Source organism: Prinia subflava, chromosome 5 (genome assembly GCF_021018805.1).
Source record: "Prinia subflava isolate CZ2003 ecotype Zambia chromosome 5, Cam_Psub_1.2, whole genome shotgun sequence".
NCBI lineage: Eukaryota > Metazoa > Chordata > Aves > Passeriformes > Cisticolidae > Prinia > Prinia subflava.
The window spans coordinates 47452866-47471106 of NC_086251.1; the positions used below are offsets into that span (position 1 = coordinate 47452866).

Here is an 18241-nt window from a genome sequence, read left to right on the forward strand (position 1 = left end):
AAGGTCCACAACAGTTTTTGAGCCCATTAGTTATTACAGCCAAATGTGACTGATGGCAGAGATGTCACAGATAATTCTGTCTTCAATGGATTTAAGAAAACCCCAGAACATTCAGGCAGAAAAGGGAGAGCCAGTTCCCAGTTTCCTAGGTGAAAAAATACCTGCCATAGGCTCACCTCTTATTGGAAAGGAGAGAATCCATCAGAGACAGAAACTCAGTAATTATGTGATGTGCAGAAAAAATATGGCAGAAATCTATCCTGATTTGCACACCAAAGTCAATCAGCCGTGAGGGACAAATCCATAGGAAATGAGGCATAACTAGGTCTAGAGCTCAAAGGTCAATGAACACAGCAGAGTGAAACATTGTATAGAGAGGACAAATCCAGTCTCATGCCAGGAAATGTTGGTAGAACCTAAGCAAATACTGAAATGCGTAAGCATCTGTCTTTAGTTATGTCAAATAAAAGCTTTGTCAATAGTTACAGGCATGTTACATTGGTTTGAAAAGCAATGTTTTTCAAAACAAAAGCACTGCTTTTATTTTACCTCCTTCACTACCTCCCTTTCAGCAATTCCCAACCCAACTTGCCCTTCCTGCAGGAAAAGACAGTTAAGCATATATAGTTCCATGTAGAAAGACTAATGATACCATTGCAGAGGAAAGCCAGTCCTGGCTTGGGGTGTACATGCCCTTTTCTTCTGCCGTGACACTCCTACAACAAGTGACAAAGCTTGGCTATATTATAACTAAGAGGTACATTCCTATGACTGCTTTTTTCAAAGACCTCCAAGATCTTCTAATTAGTTCTCTGCTTCACAGAAATATGTGAACCATATCATTCCTCTTATGGAAAATGTCTCTATTTAGCCACTTCATAGCTCCAGAAAATTTTGCAAGGATAAAAAATGAAATATACATCTGGCAGGGGATCCCAGTCCCCAGGCTAATGAGGGTTTCCCAGATCATCCATGAAGGGGGTACAGGCCTCCCTCCATCTGGGGTGCAGCTTTTCATGACTCTTCCTTGAGCCTTCCTCTGTATCAAAGCACTGCAGTGGCAGCCAAACAACTGTCCTACTGTCCTCAGGGGTCAGAAGCACAAACAGTTTGCTCCTTCTCATCACACAAAATGACTTCCTACGGTAATTTTTGGAGGAGGAAAAAGGCAAATGAAGATATCCACATACACATAAAAATTACAACTAATTTGTCCCATTGTTGTATGCAATGGAGGTAGACAACACAAAAGTTTGGGGAGCACCAAAAGAACCATAACATTGAAGCTGTGAACAAAGGTAGCTCAGACATGCAGAGCATCAGACAGGAGCCAAGCCCTAGGATGAAAGACTTCTGCCTGTAGCTAGTACTTTAAACAGCAAATTACACATGTATAATGCTGGTCCCAACACAAGGTAAAGAAGAGGGAAACATTACTAGAAATGCAGAAAGGTAATTGCAAAAAGCAGACTTGTTTATGCTGAAGGAGAAGAACAGCCTAGAGTCAAATCAAAGGAAGGAAAAAACTGCACACTTGAACATGGGGGAAGAATAAGCACAGAGGATTTGTTTTAAAGACTGAAATCTATGAGAAAAAATGTATTACGTTAAGATACACAAATCCACTTTCATGAAATACAGTTCCTCCAGAAACATCAGTGTGAAGACATTTTCATCTATTTTAAAAACAGATTAAAATAAAAAGCTGTATGTAACCTTTTGTTAGATAAATCATACCATCACTAAACCAGCTCTGAAGACTGGTTGCTTCTGAATACAGTGGGAGTTCTGCCATGTACTGAGAGACAAGGGCCTGTTCCTCAGTGCGAGCTGGAGAAGAGAACGTACACGTGCAGGAGCAGTGCTTGTGAAACATGGTGCTGATTTTAGTGACGGCTTTTTCCATGCACCAAGCATGAGATCATGTACAGGGCTGTATTTACATGGTGATGTAATTTTGCAGCAGAAGCTGGAAAAACAAGGAGGGTATATCTTGTCCAGAGTGATATATGCCAAGCTTTCCACAACTATGCAGCCATGTCATATATATGTTGGCAGGATGAAAATAAGATGTGGGACAACCCTGCCCCAGACTTCTAGACAAGCTTATGTTATGGCTGCAAAATCAACTCATAAGTCTAAAGGGAACTTTCATCAGGCAAAAAAATTTTTGAGTCAAACAGCATATGTACTTAATTGAATGCTTACAAAATCACCTTTTGTTTTACACAGATGTTCTGCCAACAGAAAGAAAAACCAGAGATGCCTAATGAATTTAACAATATGGCTCTATTTATGTTGTGTTCACATAAGATCAGATGCTCAAATACAATTATTTTCCAAGTAATGTTGTATGATAATGTGGTTTACAAATGGTTACATACATTCATCTTCTGTGGTAGAATCTCACATTTTTTTCTTTAAAAAGAACACCATGGTGTGTCACTGAGACATAAAAACTTGAAAAATAAATTTATTGTACTCGTTTACATACAGAATACTATTAGTCATAAATAAATAAAACAGGATTGTTTGATTAACCAGTGAAATTATACACACACTTTTTGGAAAATCTGATCACGTTTTGTCCATGGTTAGTTTCTAACTATGCAGCCACAGATCTCTATATGAATAACATTTAATATAAGATCATCATTGTTCTTCCAGTTCATCCACATCCATTTGGGAGCTGACCAGAATAAAACTGGTGCAGCTCTGAACCTCTGCTGCCTTCATCAGAATTAGGTTAGGAAACTGGGTGAGTCACTAACTAGAAGCAAGAGCAAATCCAACTATAAACCACATGTGCCTTTTATCTACAAATAAAGTGAACTGACAAAACAGCTTTAACAGTATTGTCAATGACAGTAAACTTGGATGTAACAATCAAAATAGTGGCTGAGGATGCTTTGCAGGGATGACATACAGCTGGGACCATTAGAAGTGTCCTAGGACACCTGTTTTCCTTCTTCTTGCATGTCAGCTGTTAACTCATTGAATTCTTGCACGAATGCACGCCAAAGCCTGGGAATGAGCACAGAATGAAGCAGTGCCCCAGAGCAGTTCTTCAGAATGCTGCAGTACCTGTGTGCATCTTGGTGGAGAAGCCTTATGGATCTGTGTGTCAGCAGTACTCCCCTACAGACAGCACTACAGGAAACGGTGTTTGTTAGCTGGCATTTTCTCAGAGAAAAAAGTAGGAATTGAATTTCCCTTTGAGATGCTGCTAAACATTAGTATAAACAATTGGGAAAAAAAGAGGAATATTTGCTGTTCATAGCTTTTATTATAAACATATAGATTAAATATTAACATAGCAAAACAAAAAAGGGACTAGTTAGGCCTTTAGAAGGATAAGTATCCTAAAACAGCCCCAGAAATCTGTTTTATACAGCATCCACTGAGTTGGCAAACTCTGTAGAACCACTGCTGTGGTAATTGAAGTCTACAAAACACTGGGATATTCCCTGTCCTCTCTTTTAAACAGAACAGCATTCTGCATCAGGAAACAGTTAGTTTGCACTTTTGTTTATTGCCACAATGAATAAAATGTTCAGCCACAATGAGTAAAAAAGATCCATGTATTAAAATAAAGATATTCCAAAAATATCAATTCAGCCCACTTCCTTTATTTACTTTACCCAGCAGGCCAGGCTCCTCCTGACTGTTTTAACTGGATGAAAATTATCAGTATCAGTCAAGATCCTCTGGGCCTACTAGGAGCTTTGCAAAGAGTAAGAGCTAGAACCAGTGTTTGTTGTCCAAGTAAGATGCAAAGCCTTTCTTCAGTTCTTTTATAATGACTGGTCGAAAAGCAGAATATGTACGAGTCTTTGAAAATCCTTCTGTTTTCAAAATATTAAACTTCAACAACAACAACCTGCATGGTTGAAGTTTCAAAAGCTTCAATTATCAACTGATGGAAAAAAAAACCCCATTTTTTCCTGACACTCAAAGGCAAACAACTTGAAATAAAGATGCACTGAGCTGTATGCTTGAAGAGGATGTGCTTTCCTGTTACAGCATTTTCTCGGCTCCCCTCTGCTCTGTTCCTTTGCCTTCCAGCAGCGAGTGCTCTCACTGCCACTCTAGCTCCTGTCAGATGTGGAATCAGATCCACATTATGAACAAAGGTAGATTTACTCAGCATCTATACAAACATACATATTTATACAGCCCAGAGAGCCAACAGTAAATAGGTAAGCAGTGGAGTTAATGGAATATGTATGTAGTTTTTAATCAAGTAGTTGAAGTAGTGCAAAGATGTCTGTGCTTTTAGATTTATACATTATCAATTATATACTTGGTATTTTCCCCCCTTAAAAAAACCTGTGAATAAACACCTGAAAATATGGGAACTAACAGAAAATATAATCTGAGGATTTTGTTGGAAAAATACAATTTGCAATAAAAAATATGGTAATTTCTTCTTACTAGAAACAAGTAATAAAAATATACTCGCACACATAATTTTTTAACATCCTAGACATGTAACAAATGCTTCTGCAGCAACAGCCCATCCTTTAAACAAAGTCTGAATCCCTTACAGGGCTGCATTTTAATTAATACCAAAAAGCAGGTAAGTCAGTAAATCTTTGCTTACTCCTCTGTACATGTTAGCCTGTGTTTTGGCAATGTAAGCAAATGCTAGAGCATGCTGACTAGATAGGAAGTGGTTTACATGTAAGTATTCTATATAAGAAAGCAATCTAAAAATACTGGCTCTGATTCTAGGCAGGGTCATTGCCTCTTTGTACTCTTCCATTGATTCCAGCCAGAATTTACCCAAACAGAGCAAGTCTAGAGGGCACCTCTTATAAAGATCACTAAGTCAGAGAACTTTTATCTTTCCATCTCTCTATTTTGAGAAAAGGATGGGGGCAACCCTTCTGAATAACCTTTCATCCAAAATGGAGGTTAGAAAAGGCTGTGAGTAATGCTTTACTGTGTACTTCCCTTTATTCCTTCTCCTGCTGCCACAGTTTCCCCACCTGCTCAGGCACATGTTGTTCTGATCAAATGGTGTCAACGACCTCAGAGGCTCACAGGTACCCAGAATCAAGCCACTGACACAACCCCACACCCTGGAGTTGGGAGACTCCCAAAGACAACGCTGCAGATGAGCTTGATGTCAGTGGCTAGTGAAATGGAGTTGATTCAAGCTGCTTCTCTCTGAAATTGAATTTCTGTGCTTTTATGAAGTCCGAAAGGGGCAAACATCTTTTTCCAAGATGGATTTTGTGAAATCAAATGAGCACTTTTTCCAGTTCCCAAGTCTTCTTTTAAATAGTATTTAGCCAGCATTTCTCTTGGTGAAACTGAATTTTCCCTGTTTCCACAGAGGCATGATGCAGTGGAGAATTTCTGAAGAACTTGCACAGACAATATCTTTCTTTTTATTTCTACTATTTTAGACAGCATATGAATTTCTGTAGAAAAATCAGTTCTGAATTTCATCTCCAGTCTTCAAGATGGACCAATGCTGTACCATTTAACAACAACTTTTTCAGGGTTTGCAATGGTATCTTTCCACTGCTCTGCTGCTTCACTGTTGCTGCTATCAGGACTTAACCAGATCTGCATTAAGAGAAAAAAAAAAAGAATTTACTCAGTATAACAAAACCTAGCATTTCCTAGTTCCAAATAAATACCATGGAAGTGTAGAACAAGATAAAATGTATAGACTGTGACCAAAGCATAACGGCAACAAATACAATTCTGCTAGTCCTAACATTTTGGCTTTCAGCTGGGAACACAGGGAATCTGTGTTTAAATTTAGCCTCTAAAACAGTTTAGAGAACCCACCACATAATAATGTTTCTGTGCTCAATAAGATGTTTCAAGTGAAGCATTCCTTGCTGTGTTCAGATGCACATGCTGGGTCAGGGGCTCCCCAGGCCACGGCTGCTCTGTGTGTCCGGACGCTGCTGGCTCCGGGCCACGCAGCATCCGGCACGGGCTGTCCAGCATTTTCATGAGCATTTAGAGCTGCACACTCCCACAGCCAGGGCCAAACCTGCATTCCACAGAGGTTACTAACATGCCCACACCACACATAGTCACGTAGTAAGAGCCCGTTCCTTCTCAGTATTCAGTTAGTGGATAGTGGCCATTAAATGAGGAAATGAAGTACAAGTAGGAAATTTTCCCCCTTAACATTATCACCAGCCTCCATTGCCAAAAGAATTCTGCTTATGTAAGTAGGTAGTGTTATTTACAGGACTCTATTTCCTCAAGTCTTCCAAGAATGAGTCCTTTTAAGACTTCTCAGAAACCTTGACCATGAAGTACATTTAGCCTATACTGCTGGGGCATGAGTCCTCAAGAAGTGAGAATAATGTCTTCCAGAATACCACAGAGAGCTGATGTTTCATGCACAGAGATTCAATGTACATCTTGCTCATGATTAAAGACAGGCCTGTAAAAGCAGCCTAATCTAAGTATTGTCTGCTTAGAACAGCATCCAATTAAACACCATTCTTTGAAGAATGAAGTTAATAGATCCAGCTATATTCATTTTTTTCCAGCTACCCAGCCAATTGCTCAAAGTACATTTTTCCCTGAGCCATATTTTATGTCTTCATGTGTTATGTGGCAATATCTGCCTTCATGAGCTGAAACAACCTTTTCCAAATAGCCTCTGAGGAGCACACGTTTTCTTCCCCCTATAAATAAGATCCACAATTAAATGTAACTCATCAGACTGAGATCACCTCACATATTGCTAGATGAAAATCATACTCAGTTATTTCCCCCCGAGGGAGTACAGCTAAGAAGAAACATTTTTTTACTTTTCCTATTTCAAATCTAATTCCACCAACAGGGAAATGGGACAGGTGTAACACGAGGCTACAAATAATGGAGGAACTTCCCATAGCTCTTGCTGGCACATCATTTCTATATCTTATAGCACATAAGCATCTCCTGTAGCTGCATGCCTTCAGCAGGTACAAAAACATCACCAGAATAGGGCTCTATAATTTTTTTGTACCTAAGGACAGCACAGGCCTCCATCTGACATGGGATGTTACATTTGGGGTCTCAAAATCAAGTCTACATTGTTAAGTGATTCATTTATTAAAATTCTGTTACTGCATCTAACTGGGTCAGGAAAAGCACAGAGCATTAAGAACAGCTATGGCTCGCTATACCAAGAAGAAGAGAGACAGAACGGACAGGATGATGGTAAATTAGAACCAGCAGGGGAAGAGGAGGAGAGAATAATGAGACCAGACTAGTGAGATTTATGGTGGTTAAATAAATACAATCACACAAATGCTTTCTAAGAGATACTACTGAAGTTGCGTCAGTTAACTGAAAAACAAGCTAAAACTATTTTGTGTTTGGACACTGATAGTATGACTTGATCATACATAGATTATTGTACTGATTTCAGCATTGTTTTACCCAGGAAAGGAGTCTCATTGTAGCTGTTGATAGTTCCTTTTACACACCCCTGCTGTGAGTGTATTGCTATGGTCAGCCAACACCTCCTTGCTGTACAGGACACTGTAGGTTATGGAGCTCCTGTGGGTGCTATGTTTTTCTTTAGAAAGCTAAAGACAACCAGGAGATCCTGTATCTCTTGGAAGGAATCTGTCACATAGTAATACTCCACACAAAACTGACTTTGGGATTTATTTTTGAAGAAAAATCAAGTGTCAACTCCCATTCTCATGCTGGTGCAAGTTTAAGAGCCCAGTACCATTTCTGTTTGGATTACATACAACCGAGTTTAGCAGAATTTACTACTTTGTTATATATCACCTCATTTAAATTATTTTAAAATTCATACCAAGAAACCTGTGGAACTGGATTTTAAGTAAAGGGTATCAGGCTATTTAGCAGAAACCAACCTGTCCTAGGAAGTGTTTTCTTCTCACTGAGCTTTTGCTGTAGAGCTTGATGAGAAAGCTAATTCCTTGTTCTGCTTGGCTAACTGGAAAAGCCATCATTTCTCCCCACTTCACTTGGCCGTTAGTGGACTTCAGAAGGCGAGTCTTCTTTTTATAGATGATCCCTTCTGTACTAAACATTCCAACTTTCACAAAGAAATCTAGCACAAAAGGGAAGGGAAAAGGCATAGCACACAAAGGGTTACTCACAACACATCCAAAAAGGAACCAACAAGATCCATATGTATGCTTCAAATTGCATCAGTTTCTCAAAAGTCTGGCCAAAAGAACTCTACAATAGCTTTCCTGACTAGTCACACAAACAGAATATGTTTGGTAATATTGGACTGATTAACACAGTCTCCAAACAGCAAGTGCAAGCTAATGCTCTTGTATGTCGGGATTAATACTGGGATAAAAATCTTCCAAAATACATAAACACACATCTTCAAACCAAACAAAATGTAATCAAGTAAGACATCTGGGGAAACAAGCCTTGGCAATGGAAATCTACCACACAATATGTTAGTCTGAAGTTTGTAAAGAATGTTATGAATTGCCAATCCGTTTGAGCAGCAATTTACCTGTTACAAATGCTTTCAGACAGGAGGCATGAAACAGCTGATGTAACTTACTTGAAGGCAGTGGCGTGGATGAAACAGGAAGGTTTTGTGCTTCAAGAATCTGTAACTGTATCCTCCTGTTTATTGCCTGAAAACAAGTTCCTATTTGAAGTTCTGCACGACACACCTACAAGCAGAAGAATGTTGCCATAACATCTGGATTAAGTTGCTTATAAACTCAGGAACCACAGGAATTTTGTCATATGTTGGGCTCCCACATTTCTATCTGGGATTTCCTGGACAGAAATATAAGCATGTGCTGTATACAGAACCTGCAGATGCACACTAAGTGCACCTTGCACTTGTCATAGCTGCAGTCCATGTGCCCCACTGATGAGCTGCTTATGGTGGTGCACATATGGCCCTGTGGGCTGCAGCCAGGGACACTGGCCAAATCTCCCAGTCCTCAGTTTTCACCTGGTACAGATTCTGCAGTGATAAGAGCAGACACATACAGGGGAAAGCAGATGTGCCACTGCAACTTTACTAAATCTGGGTGTGGAAGTGAGAGAGCACAAAAGCTCTACTCACACAAAAACCTTCGGAGTCCCCTCCCACACTTTTGAATTTTGCAAAATGGAGATATAAGCAATGTTTTCCATAGATATAAGGCCCTGTCACTTAATATCATGAGTACTTAAGGTGACTGCATGCTATGTAGTTTCCTGTGTTATGGACGTACTCATGTTTTACATGCCTACACATATACACCACTGCCACACACACAGTCTATGTATCAAGATTTCCAGTCTGATTACTGGGGGCCTTTTTAGAATTTTTTCCAGTGGAAAAGTTGCACTGAGTCATCCTCTTTGCTCTCCTGTCACACTCCAATGTCCTCAGAACACTGTAAGAGCAGCAGGAAAAGGCCAATGGAGACCCACCTTTCCTGACAGCCTTCATTTAAATGGACTCTGCTAGTCTTTGTTGCCTTCAAGTTTTAATGCACTTCAATGAACCAAAGTGCGCTAAGCAAGAGATCAACAGGTTAGATAAAGAGATGTCAGGCCCCAGTTCATCAAAGAGACCCAATTTCTCTTTGTAGCTCAGCCACAAAATTTCTGTGTAACCCTGAGAGGAAGCCATTTAGTCAACTCTGAGCTTTGGCTTTCTATTGGCAGACAAGGTGGGGTTTGCTGCTGCACAGGGATGAATCCCAGAGTGTCTGGAGGGCTCTTGGATATAATGGTGGTGAAAGCCAACACAGACTGAGAAGCTATGAGATGATTCAGAAATTTACACTGAGATGAAATGCTTTCTAAACCAGCTCCCTCTGTCACTTTATCTGACTGCTTTTGAAGCAATGTGGTTATTCACATTACAGCTAAAAAATGTCAAGTGTAACTTATGTTAGAAATCAAGAGTATCATTCATATGATCCTCAGACACACTTAAATAAAATTTGCTTTTGAGTTGCTAATTCAAGTTTAATTTGTTGAAAATACAAATGTCTAGACACAATCTATAAAAGAAACAAACAAAGTGAGGGTAGGGGGAAAGGAAATCCCACTGCGAAAACCACCTGCTTCTTATTACACTAATGGAAATGAACTGTCTGAATTATTACTTCACAGCATGCAATCTGAACATTAAATATATGGCTGTCTGCAGTTTCAGGCCACTGAAGATCTTAGCACTTTTCTTCCATAACAAAAGCAGATTCCATTTGCTCTGAGCTCTTGCTGTGAGTCCTAAGGATCTTCTGATGCTTTTTTGGTCAGAAAAGACAATTACCCGGTGTTCTCTGCTGAACATTTCCCCAGAACGTCCCTCCCTCAAGCTGTGAGCCATGGTATGGAAGAGCATGCTCTAGCTCTTTTCCTAGAAACATCTGCAGTTTATGACCAGAACAGCTATGTGCAGAGTTCAAAAATCTGCATTTTTTCCCATCAAAATGCCTTTCTCCAAGGAAGTAGGGTAAATGGAAAAAAAAAGAACCCCTCTAGTTTTTACTACTGAATTATTTCACTTTCACTTCCAGCAACCCTTTCCAGGTGAGATAAGAACATACTTTGGCACTTACAGGTGCTTTGGAAGGAGGAGATATATCCAGCCAATGATTTGACTCCTGTGAGCTCAGCTCCCGCAGTGCCAAGGAACATTCTCCAATAGTTTTTTTCCTGGGAGTCTGTGTCTGGATTTTAAATACCAATCTGACAGCCTGCAGGCTTTGCAGTTTAATAGCAAAAACAAAAGTTTCCATAAATTCAATGTCCTAGAAAGAAAAACAAATAAGTAACATCATCATTTTAAGAGAATCCCACTGAGCTCAAAACCTAGAAACCAAAGCATCCTGGTTCTATAGCCACTGCTCCTGACTACCACTTCAGGTTGCCATGGAAAAGTGTGCTTTTATAGTGCAAAGTGCACCCACACTTACCCCTGCATTGTCACACCCTGGCAGGGCTGAAGTTCTGGATTGTTTTTCACTACCATAACAAGTTGTGGCCATCTCTTCTGGAGCTTTACAACAGCACACACACATTTTCATAATAGATTCTCTAACCTTTTGCTATAGTGTCTCCAGCTAATTTTATTTTCTTTGGCTCACATTATGGGAGATTTATGTTGCTTTACCTGCCATCCCCTTACTATTCCTTTACTGCCACTATCAGGAATCTTGTCCCATGTGATCAATTTTACTGTTGTCTGTAGAGACAGAGTGGATATTGTCTCCTGCAGATGAGAGGCAGTACATCGGCTGCCTTCCCTGGGCTGAGTGTGCACCCACAGGCATGCCCAGTCCTCCTCTGGTCCCCAGCCACAGCTGCCATGGCCAGCAGCTCATGGTTCAGTGCCCTGTGTGCATAAATGTCCTGCCAGCTGGTGAGAGAAGGAGGGCAGGAGGACAATGCAAGACAGGATATAGGGGGAGGAAGTGGAATAAGGCTTTTAGTAGGGTTTTGAGAAGTTGGGGGAAGTAAAACACACCTGGGCAGTTACCACAGCAAATATGGCACAGGACTGGATGTTTGGCCATTTTAAAAATCCATTTATATGTCACATTTATTTTTCGTGGGGAAAAATATTTCTCAGTATTTTGCATGTCTCTACTTACATTGCAGCCCTCCTTGGCAGAAGATTTGAAATGCACTGGCTTGGGCAGTGTGAGAATTCCCTTGACACAGATACGAGGGTTTTCCCCACAGCTAGAAGGCCAGGTCAGGTCTCTGCACTGCAACATTGGAAACAGCCCGTTTAGACAATGCAAGACTTACCATTTGATGAAGTTACAAGGTTTCTGTCTACTCAAAGTTCTGTTGCCTGAAAATTACTCACAGTTCCTGGAAGCATATAAAACAACCAGCAAAACAGTATCACATTTACTAACAAAAAACCCCAAGAAGCTAGGTGTCCTCAAAGCTGTATTAGGGTTCTGTCCTGCAGGAACTGTTAGGTTTAAAGTCATAGAATCACAGAAATCACTTAAATGATCCCTCCATAGCTGCTCCCATTTCCAATGCCTTCAAATTTCCACAGGAAGATGTCCATAGCAGGACCAGCCTATGACCAGCCCAGCTGTCTACTCTGTGCTGAATAGTTCCTCACCTCACAACTGGAACATATGTTAGCATACATATAGTAACATAAGGAGATATATATTATTTCTTCTTATTGATTGCAGCAGAACAGAGATTGCAACAGAAAAAAAATTAAAGGAGAGAGAGATGCTTTAAAGCCTAGTATTACATTTGACTGAACTTAGCTTATATTAACACTTAAAAATAATTTTAGTTTTTTCCTAAAAGTATTCATTGAAGTAACATAGAGATTAATTTTATGACAATTATCACTAAGTATAGTAGGATTGCCATTGGTTATTAAATAGTCATTATTTGAATAAATAACCAACTTATTTTTATTTGCTTACATGTAAAACTGTGATCCAAATCTGTTCTACCGAAGAAACATAACACAACTTCACATTCAGTCTTCCAAAGTCTCGTTCATCACCTGATAATGTAATAGTATCTATGGAAGAAAGCCAATTAATATTTGTAGAAGTAATGCAGTATCTTAAAAGTTCACTCCAGAAGTAAGGGAACTCAGTAGGTGGACTGCTTATCTTCGCCAACTTCTCTCAAAATAAGTTTGACATATTTTAACACCTACATTTCAAGGACAAAATATCCACCAAGTCCAGTAACCTGACCTTTTGCATGCCTTCACATTTCATGGAATAGAATCATGTAATCAGAGAATATCCTGAGTTGGAACAGACCTTTAAGGATCATAGAAGTCCAACTTCTGGCCCTGCACGGGAGACCACACCAAGAATCACACCATGTGCCTGCGTTATCTCTACTGAATTTAATAACTTGTGTTATACTCAAACAACTTTTAGAAAGAAAAAAGCATGTTCCTGAGACACCCAGAACACATTTATGTCCTATCACTTCCCTTAATCTCTTTTACTGTTAAGTTTATAAATTGGCCTCTTCTTTATCTGTCTCAAATTTCAATTCCAGTCTAGTAAACATTTTACTATTATGCTGTCTCCAAGTCAGAAGAGCCATTTAATATCCAGCATTTCTCTGTCATGACTGGAGCCAGGTCATTGCCTCAGTCTTCTTTTAGAAGGAGACTGGGTCAGGTTTTGACTTATAGCAGGGTGATTTTCTGGGGACTTGATTAACTTTTGAGGGTTTATTTTGCTGTATCTCCACTTCTTCAGCATTCTTTCTTAACTCAGGATACTGGGTTTGCATGCAATATTCTTGTCTAATTATCAGTGTAATATGGGTATTGGATTTCAGACACCTCACACAGAAGAATACTGATACATGAAAAAGGACTGGACCTGGGAGCTAGTGCTGCATTCTATCCTAACATGGTGTCTGTAATTTCTTAGTTCACTTGGGTAGTACATCCAAGTATGAATTTCTCAAAAGCATGAGAACTTCTCAAAGTCTCATTTGCTCAATCTCCAGACAACAGGACAGCGCAAGTCCAAAACTCTTAATTTCAAATTGCCAAGTCATCTCCAGCTGACCTGCTAGTCAGATTCATCTCAAAAAAAGCCCCAAACCAAACAAAAATATCAACAGCAGAGTAGAAACAGCCTAATGTTTCATGTGCAAAGGGAAATATCTCATTAAAAGGTAAACAAAGCATTACCCAGACTCCTGTTACTGCCTTGTGAATCCTTCCTGGAAGAGGTACTGCTAGGTACACTGGAGACTGAATCATATCTCTGGGGATAGGAAAAAAGGAATCACTTAATTCAGAGCAACAGATGCAAAACCCAGAGATTATACCATCAGAAAAGATATGACAAAAATGAAATACTCCATTTTAAATAATTGCCTGATTCCTTACTAGTTTCTTGATCCAGCAGCATGCAATTACAATTTTGATGCAACAAGCTAACAGAGGACCCATTTGACCAGCAGAGATTTCTTTTTGCTCATGAATATATACACAGCTTCACTGCTATGTAAGACATGATTATTGTAGAAGAAATAAATAAATACAGTGTTTTGTGTCAATGGAAATGTCCAGTGTTCCAATTTTCAGCTGATGGCAGAAGCCACAAGATGAGGAACAATGCCTTGCTGTCTGTCCTGTCCTGCCTAACAGCCTGCTTGGGTTTCTCAACAGCCCTGCTGGACCAGAACAGCAAATGCCAGAGGAGACACCAGGAAAAAGCCTCTTGAAGTTGGTCAAGATGTTGAAATTTTCCCTCTAGTCCTCCCAGTGTACAGTGCAATGCCCTCCAGGGTTTACTCTGGAAACATGCTGCAACAGGAACAGATACACGGAGTAAGCTGAGTTTTGAGGATAACCTTGGTCACAGGGGGAGCTCACCTTCATGAATCGGTGAGGTGGGCTCCTGAGGTCAAACATCGAACGGCTCACATCAAGGGAGCCAGGCAGAGTGCTGGGTCTCAAATCACTAACTAATAAGACAAAGAGAACAATAAAAATCACGTCAGCATCATTGCTAGGAAAAAAACCCAACTAAGAATAACTTTCACAAACTGCTGGAAATTATCTGCTCAATCCCATAGATTACAAATGACCAAAATGGTTTAAAGGCAGCATGATTTGCTGTTTCTAGTAAGATTTTCCAGGAACATGGGGATGGGGCAGGGGTAAAGAGATGGTGTCTTACTCAAAAAATTAAATTTTTAGTGAAAAAAGGAGTCAATTTTTATACAGAAAGCTATCTGTAAAGTATAAAAAATCAGATTTTAATCATAAAAATAAGTAGATAATAAGTAGAACTTCAGAAAAACATTAATGAATTTACTTTTCAGTTTGTTGGTGTGGAGGTTTTAAGATGAAGAGAAGGGGCGTCACAGTAAAATTCAATAATTTAATTTTGTGCCTTCAAAATAAATACATTCTGTAGTTCTAAACCCACACACGTGAAAAATATCGTAGCACTTGCTGTGACAAACTTTAATAGCCTATACATGTACATGAAGTTCTAAGTTCTGAAACAGCTGTCAAAAAACTCTGGAGGAAGAAAGACTTTTAGAACTGTACTCTAGACACACTAAAATAACCTTTCTTGTGTTTAAACTTACTAAGACAAAACTAGTAAAGTGTTCACTTTGCTTGAAGAAAGATGGAAAAAGAGATGATGAACTGAAGGGAAGATGTTCAAGACAGTTTAATAAAACCCATTTGGCTCCCACCACAGGTGCTTACAAAGCCTGGTAAAACCATATGTGTTGAAGGCTGCTAAAATTCTACGTGTGTTTTGTTCTTTTAAAAAAATATATGGATAGTCTTTTCATGTAGTCTCTATGGTGATTCTGATTTATTTTAAAACAGGACACAGACTGAGACATTTCCCCCAGCTGAAAATAAGTAAGCTATAGCATTCTAAATAAAACATCTTTAAAAATGTGAGCTGTTGCCAGTTCCTGATTTCATGGAGAGTGTGTACCTTTCCTGGAGTGTTTCCGTTTTCTGAATGCATTTGGGTTAGCAATCACAAGCAACAACTAGTCATTTACTTGAGTCTGAACAGCATTCATTATAGGATACATACACCAACAAACAGCACAGGAGATAATTTTTACCTAGGTAGCCCAACACTTTCTATCTAAACTTTTATTGTCTTGCAGCCCTTCCTCATCCTTACACACACTGAGAAGTGGGGACACTGCTGTAGCTTCAAAAGCAAACTACAAAAAAAAAATCGGCATATAGCAACATGCCCCATTTTGCACCTGTTCTTATCATCTGCTCCTGAATGTTTTTTGGTGCTTGTTCCTCTCCCCATGGATGTACTCCTCAGGCACTCCTCCTACTCAACATACTGCCTGGCTTCCTTTTTCCATCTCCCTCCCTCCTCTTACTGGTAGCTGGAATCTCCAGTACTGCATCCTGGTCTGGATCAGAGGCAGCTGCGGTATCTTGCTTTGGCAATTTCTCTACCTTTGTGTGATGCATGCAAGCCTTGTTAAGCCCTTAAAAGACAAAAAGTGACAGTGCAGCTGAAAATTAGGCAGGGCTGGCTCTGCAGATTGATTCACCAACCAAGGAGTGTCTGTAGCACACTGACTGGCTTGAGAACTGCTATAAACCAAACAAGTCTTCAGCGGACTAATGGCTTTTATTCCTCTTACCTATAAATCCTGCCAGAGGAAGGAGGACAGAGAAGCAAGGGTGTGGTCCTTCTCACCTGATCCATACAATTTCCTGCTATCTGATTTTGCTTGGAAGCGCCTGCTGAGGTCTGGTGAAACGCGGTGCTCCAGGTAGAAGGGGTTGTACACGTCATAGCGGGGCCACTGGCACGCGCCGCACAGCTCTGCCTTGTGCAGCTCTGCCTTGTGCAGCTCTGCCTTCCGCTCGCCAAACGAGGCTCTGGCTGAATCTGGGAGCACAAGGACACATCAGAGTTCCAGACATAACACATGGCTTCATAAGGCAGGCAGAGTGCCTTCAGGGCAAAGGACAAAATATTTCAATATTATCTACTTTGGGTAAAGGGAAAAAAAAAAGAGAAAGAAAACACACATTCACATTATGTCAGGTTTCCACAGTGTGTGAGCAAACACTGGAATTAAACTGGCTGTAAAAAACTATGCATACCCACTCTTGGGGTTTTGCAGTAAATGCCTAAGTAGTTAAATACAGAAGGCTCCAAAGACAGACAGCAAGACAGAAGTTAACAGGAAAAGTAGCACTCTGTGTACACAAAATTATTCTGTGGCTCAAAATTATTTAGTTACCAACCCCCAGCATATTCTTACCGAACTAATGGACCCCTCCCTTCAGGAAGATCTTGTACTGAAAGAAAATGCAGCTTGTGACTGCAGTCTTCTTATCTACTTTCACTGGCAAGTCTGTCGATGGTAAAATCACTGGTCCAAAATTACTTGAATTGTTGGCTGAGGCATAAGTAGACATATCTGAGACTGCTTGAATCCCAGCCCTTTACTCAGCCCATAATAATTTCAGAAAAATCATGTATGCCTTGGTCAGAAAAGAGTGAAGAACAGTGCTGTAGTGTTCTTCACTGTCTGGACTGAAAGGAAGCCATATGTAACAGCACATTAGAGAATGGGTGACCTGGATTCTGCCAAATCTGACATTCGCTTCCTTCACTTCACCTCCCTGGACTTCAGCCTATCTCTTAAAAAGTTCTTTATCCTGCAATAAAGCGCCTTCAGTTCTGCAAGTGTCTTGCACTAGAAGAGGCAAACTACCACTGCTCAAGATTCCTCTCCTGCATGTATTAGTAAAGTAAAAAACTGGAACACTGAGCTGGAACATGGGCAGTGATAAAGCAAGAACTCCAGCACAATGGGCTTCAGCATGACGTCAATCAGGACGAACACTAAAAGCGAGGCCACAAAGAATTGCTACAGAGCAGATGATGGAAAATCCAGTGTTCCAGACCAGGAGCACACTTCTTCCTGCTAGCTTTCTTCTGTGAGAGCATGAGACACACTGCAGTGAGCACTGAAGAGAAAGGCTGCCAGAACTTAATTGCTTTCAGAAGCACTGCCAAGAGCTAACACTGAGCATGTCCTGTTTCACTAAAGGAAAATGGCCAGACATGCCCAGAAAATGGTGAGGAACTGAGAGCAGGACTTGGACTTCTACAGATATTTAACAACAGTCTAAGAAAAAAGTACTTTGGATACATTTTTTGAGTATGCTGGTGCTTTGGCTAATGTGAAAAAAGAAAGACAGCACACTTCACTGTATTTAATAAATCTCCCTGAAAAGTAAACACTGCATTTTTAAACACAACTTTATGTGGCCTAAAGCTGTACTTTAAAAAAATTAGTATTTATATTTGGAAAGAGAAATGAAAGTTGCCTACTTGACATAAGAGCCACTTTTCAAATATTTGTTCAAAAATTTAAAATATTTGCTCAAGAGAGTCAATTATGAAGAGTCAGGTCATCCTGCCAGGAAATCTAACAGCTTGTAACCTAAAGGGACACTCTGTACACCAGGGCCCTCAGAAATTATTAGGAAGCAGAATTCTCAGGGTAGACAAGTCATTGACTGTTATAGCATGAACAAGGAAAACGTTCATCTAAAGGCTGGTAGACACATCTTCCTTCTCTCTGGAGAGCATCCATGCCTCAGAGTCCTTGATTAACTTCTCTGTACAGTATCTAGAGGACGAGGTAAGAGTAAGCAAGGCAGAGCCTAAACCTAGACCCAGTAAGAAAGGGGATTATGAGGAACACATCCTGCTTTTCCATAGCACAACAAGAACTAGCTACTGAAATAGCAGGCCACTGG

At 40.0% G+C, this 18241-nt stretch overlaps 1 protein-coding gene across 6 annotated transcripts in view; it reads right to left on the reverse strand.

The window, feature by feature from the left end:
- Positions 1 to 2457: 2457 nt before the first annotated feature.
- Positions 2458 to 18241, reverse strand: part of TC2N (tandem C2 domains, nuclear) — a 31875-nt gene continuing 16091 nt past the window's right edge. For all 6 annotated transcript variants that reach the window (XM_063399231.1, XM_063399235.1, XM_063399229.1 and 3 more), the window contains exons 5-13: positions 16158 to 16352; positions 14327 to 14418; positions 13637 to 13712; positions 12390 to 12490; positions 11577 to 11693; positions 10542 to 10733; positions 8531 to 8645; positions 7857 to 8056; positions 2458 to 5577 (exon numbers count right to left, since the gene is read on the reverse strand). In XM_063399231.1, the coding sequence (XP_063255301.1) occupies positions 5467 to 5577; positions 7857 to 8056; positions 8531 to 8645; positions 10542 to 10733; positions 11577 to 11693; positions 12390 to 12490; positions 13637 to 13712; positions 14327 to 14418; positions 16158 to 16352 (1199 nt within the window). In that variant the 3' untranslated portion in view covers positions 2458 to 5466. The remainder of the gene's footprint in view (positions 5578 to 7856; positions 8057 to 8530; positions 8646 to 10541; positions 10734 to 11576; positions 11694 to 12389; positions 12491 to 13636; positions 13713 to 14326; positions 14419 to 16157; positions 16353 to 18241) is intronic.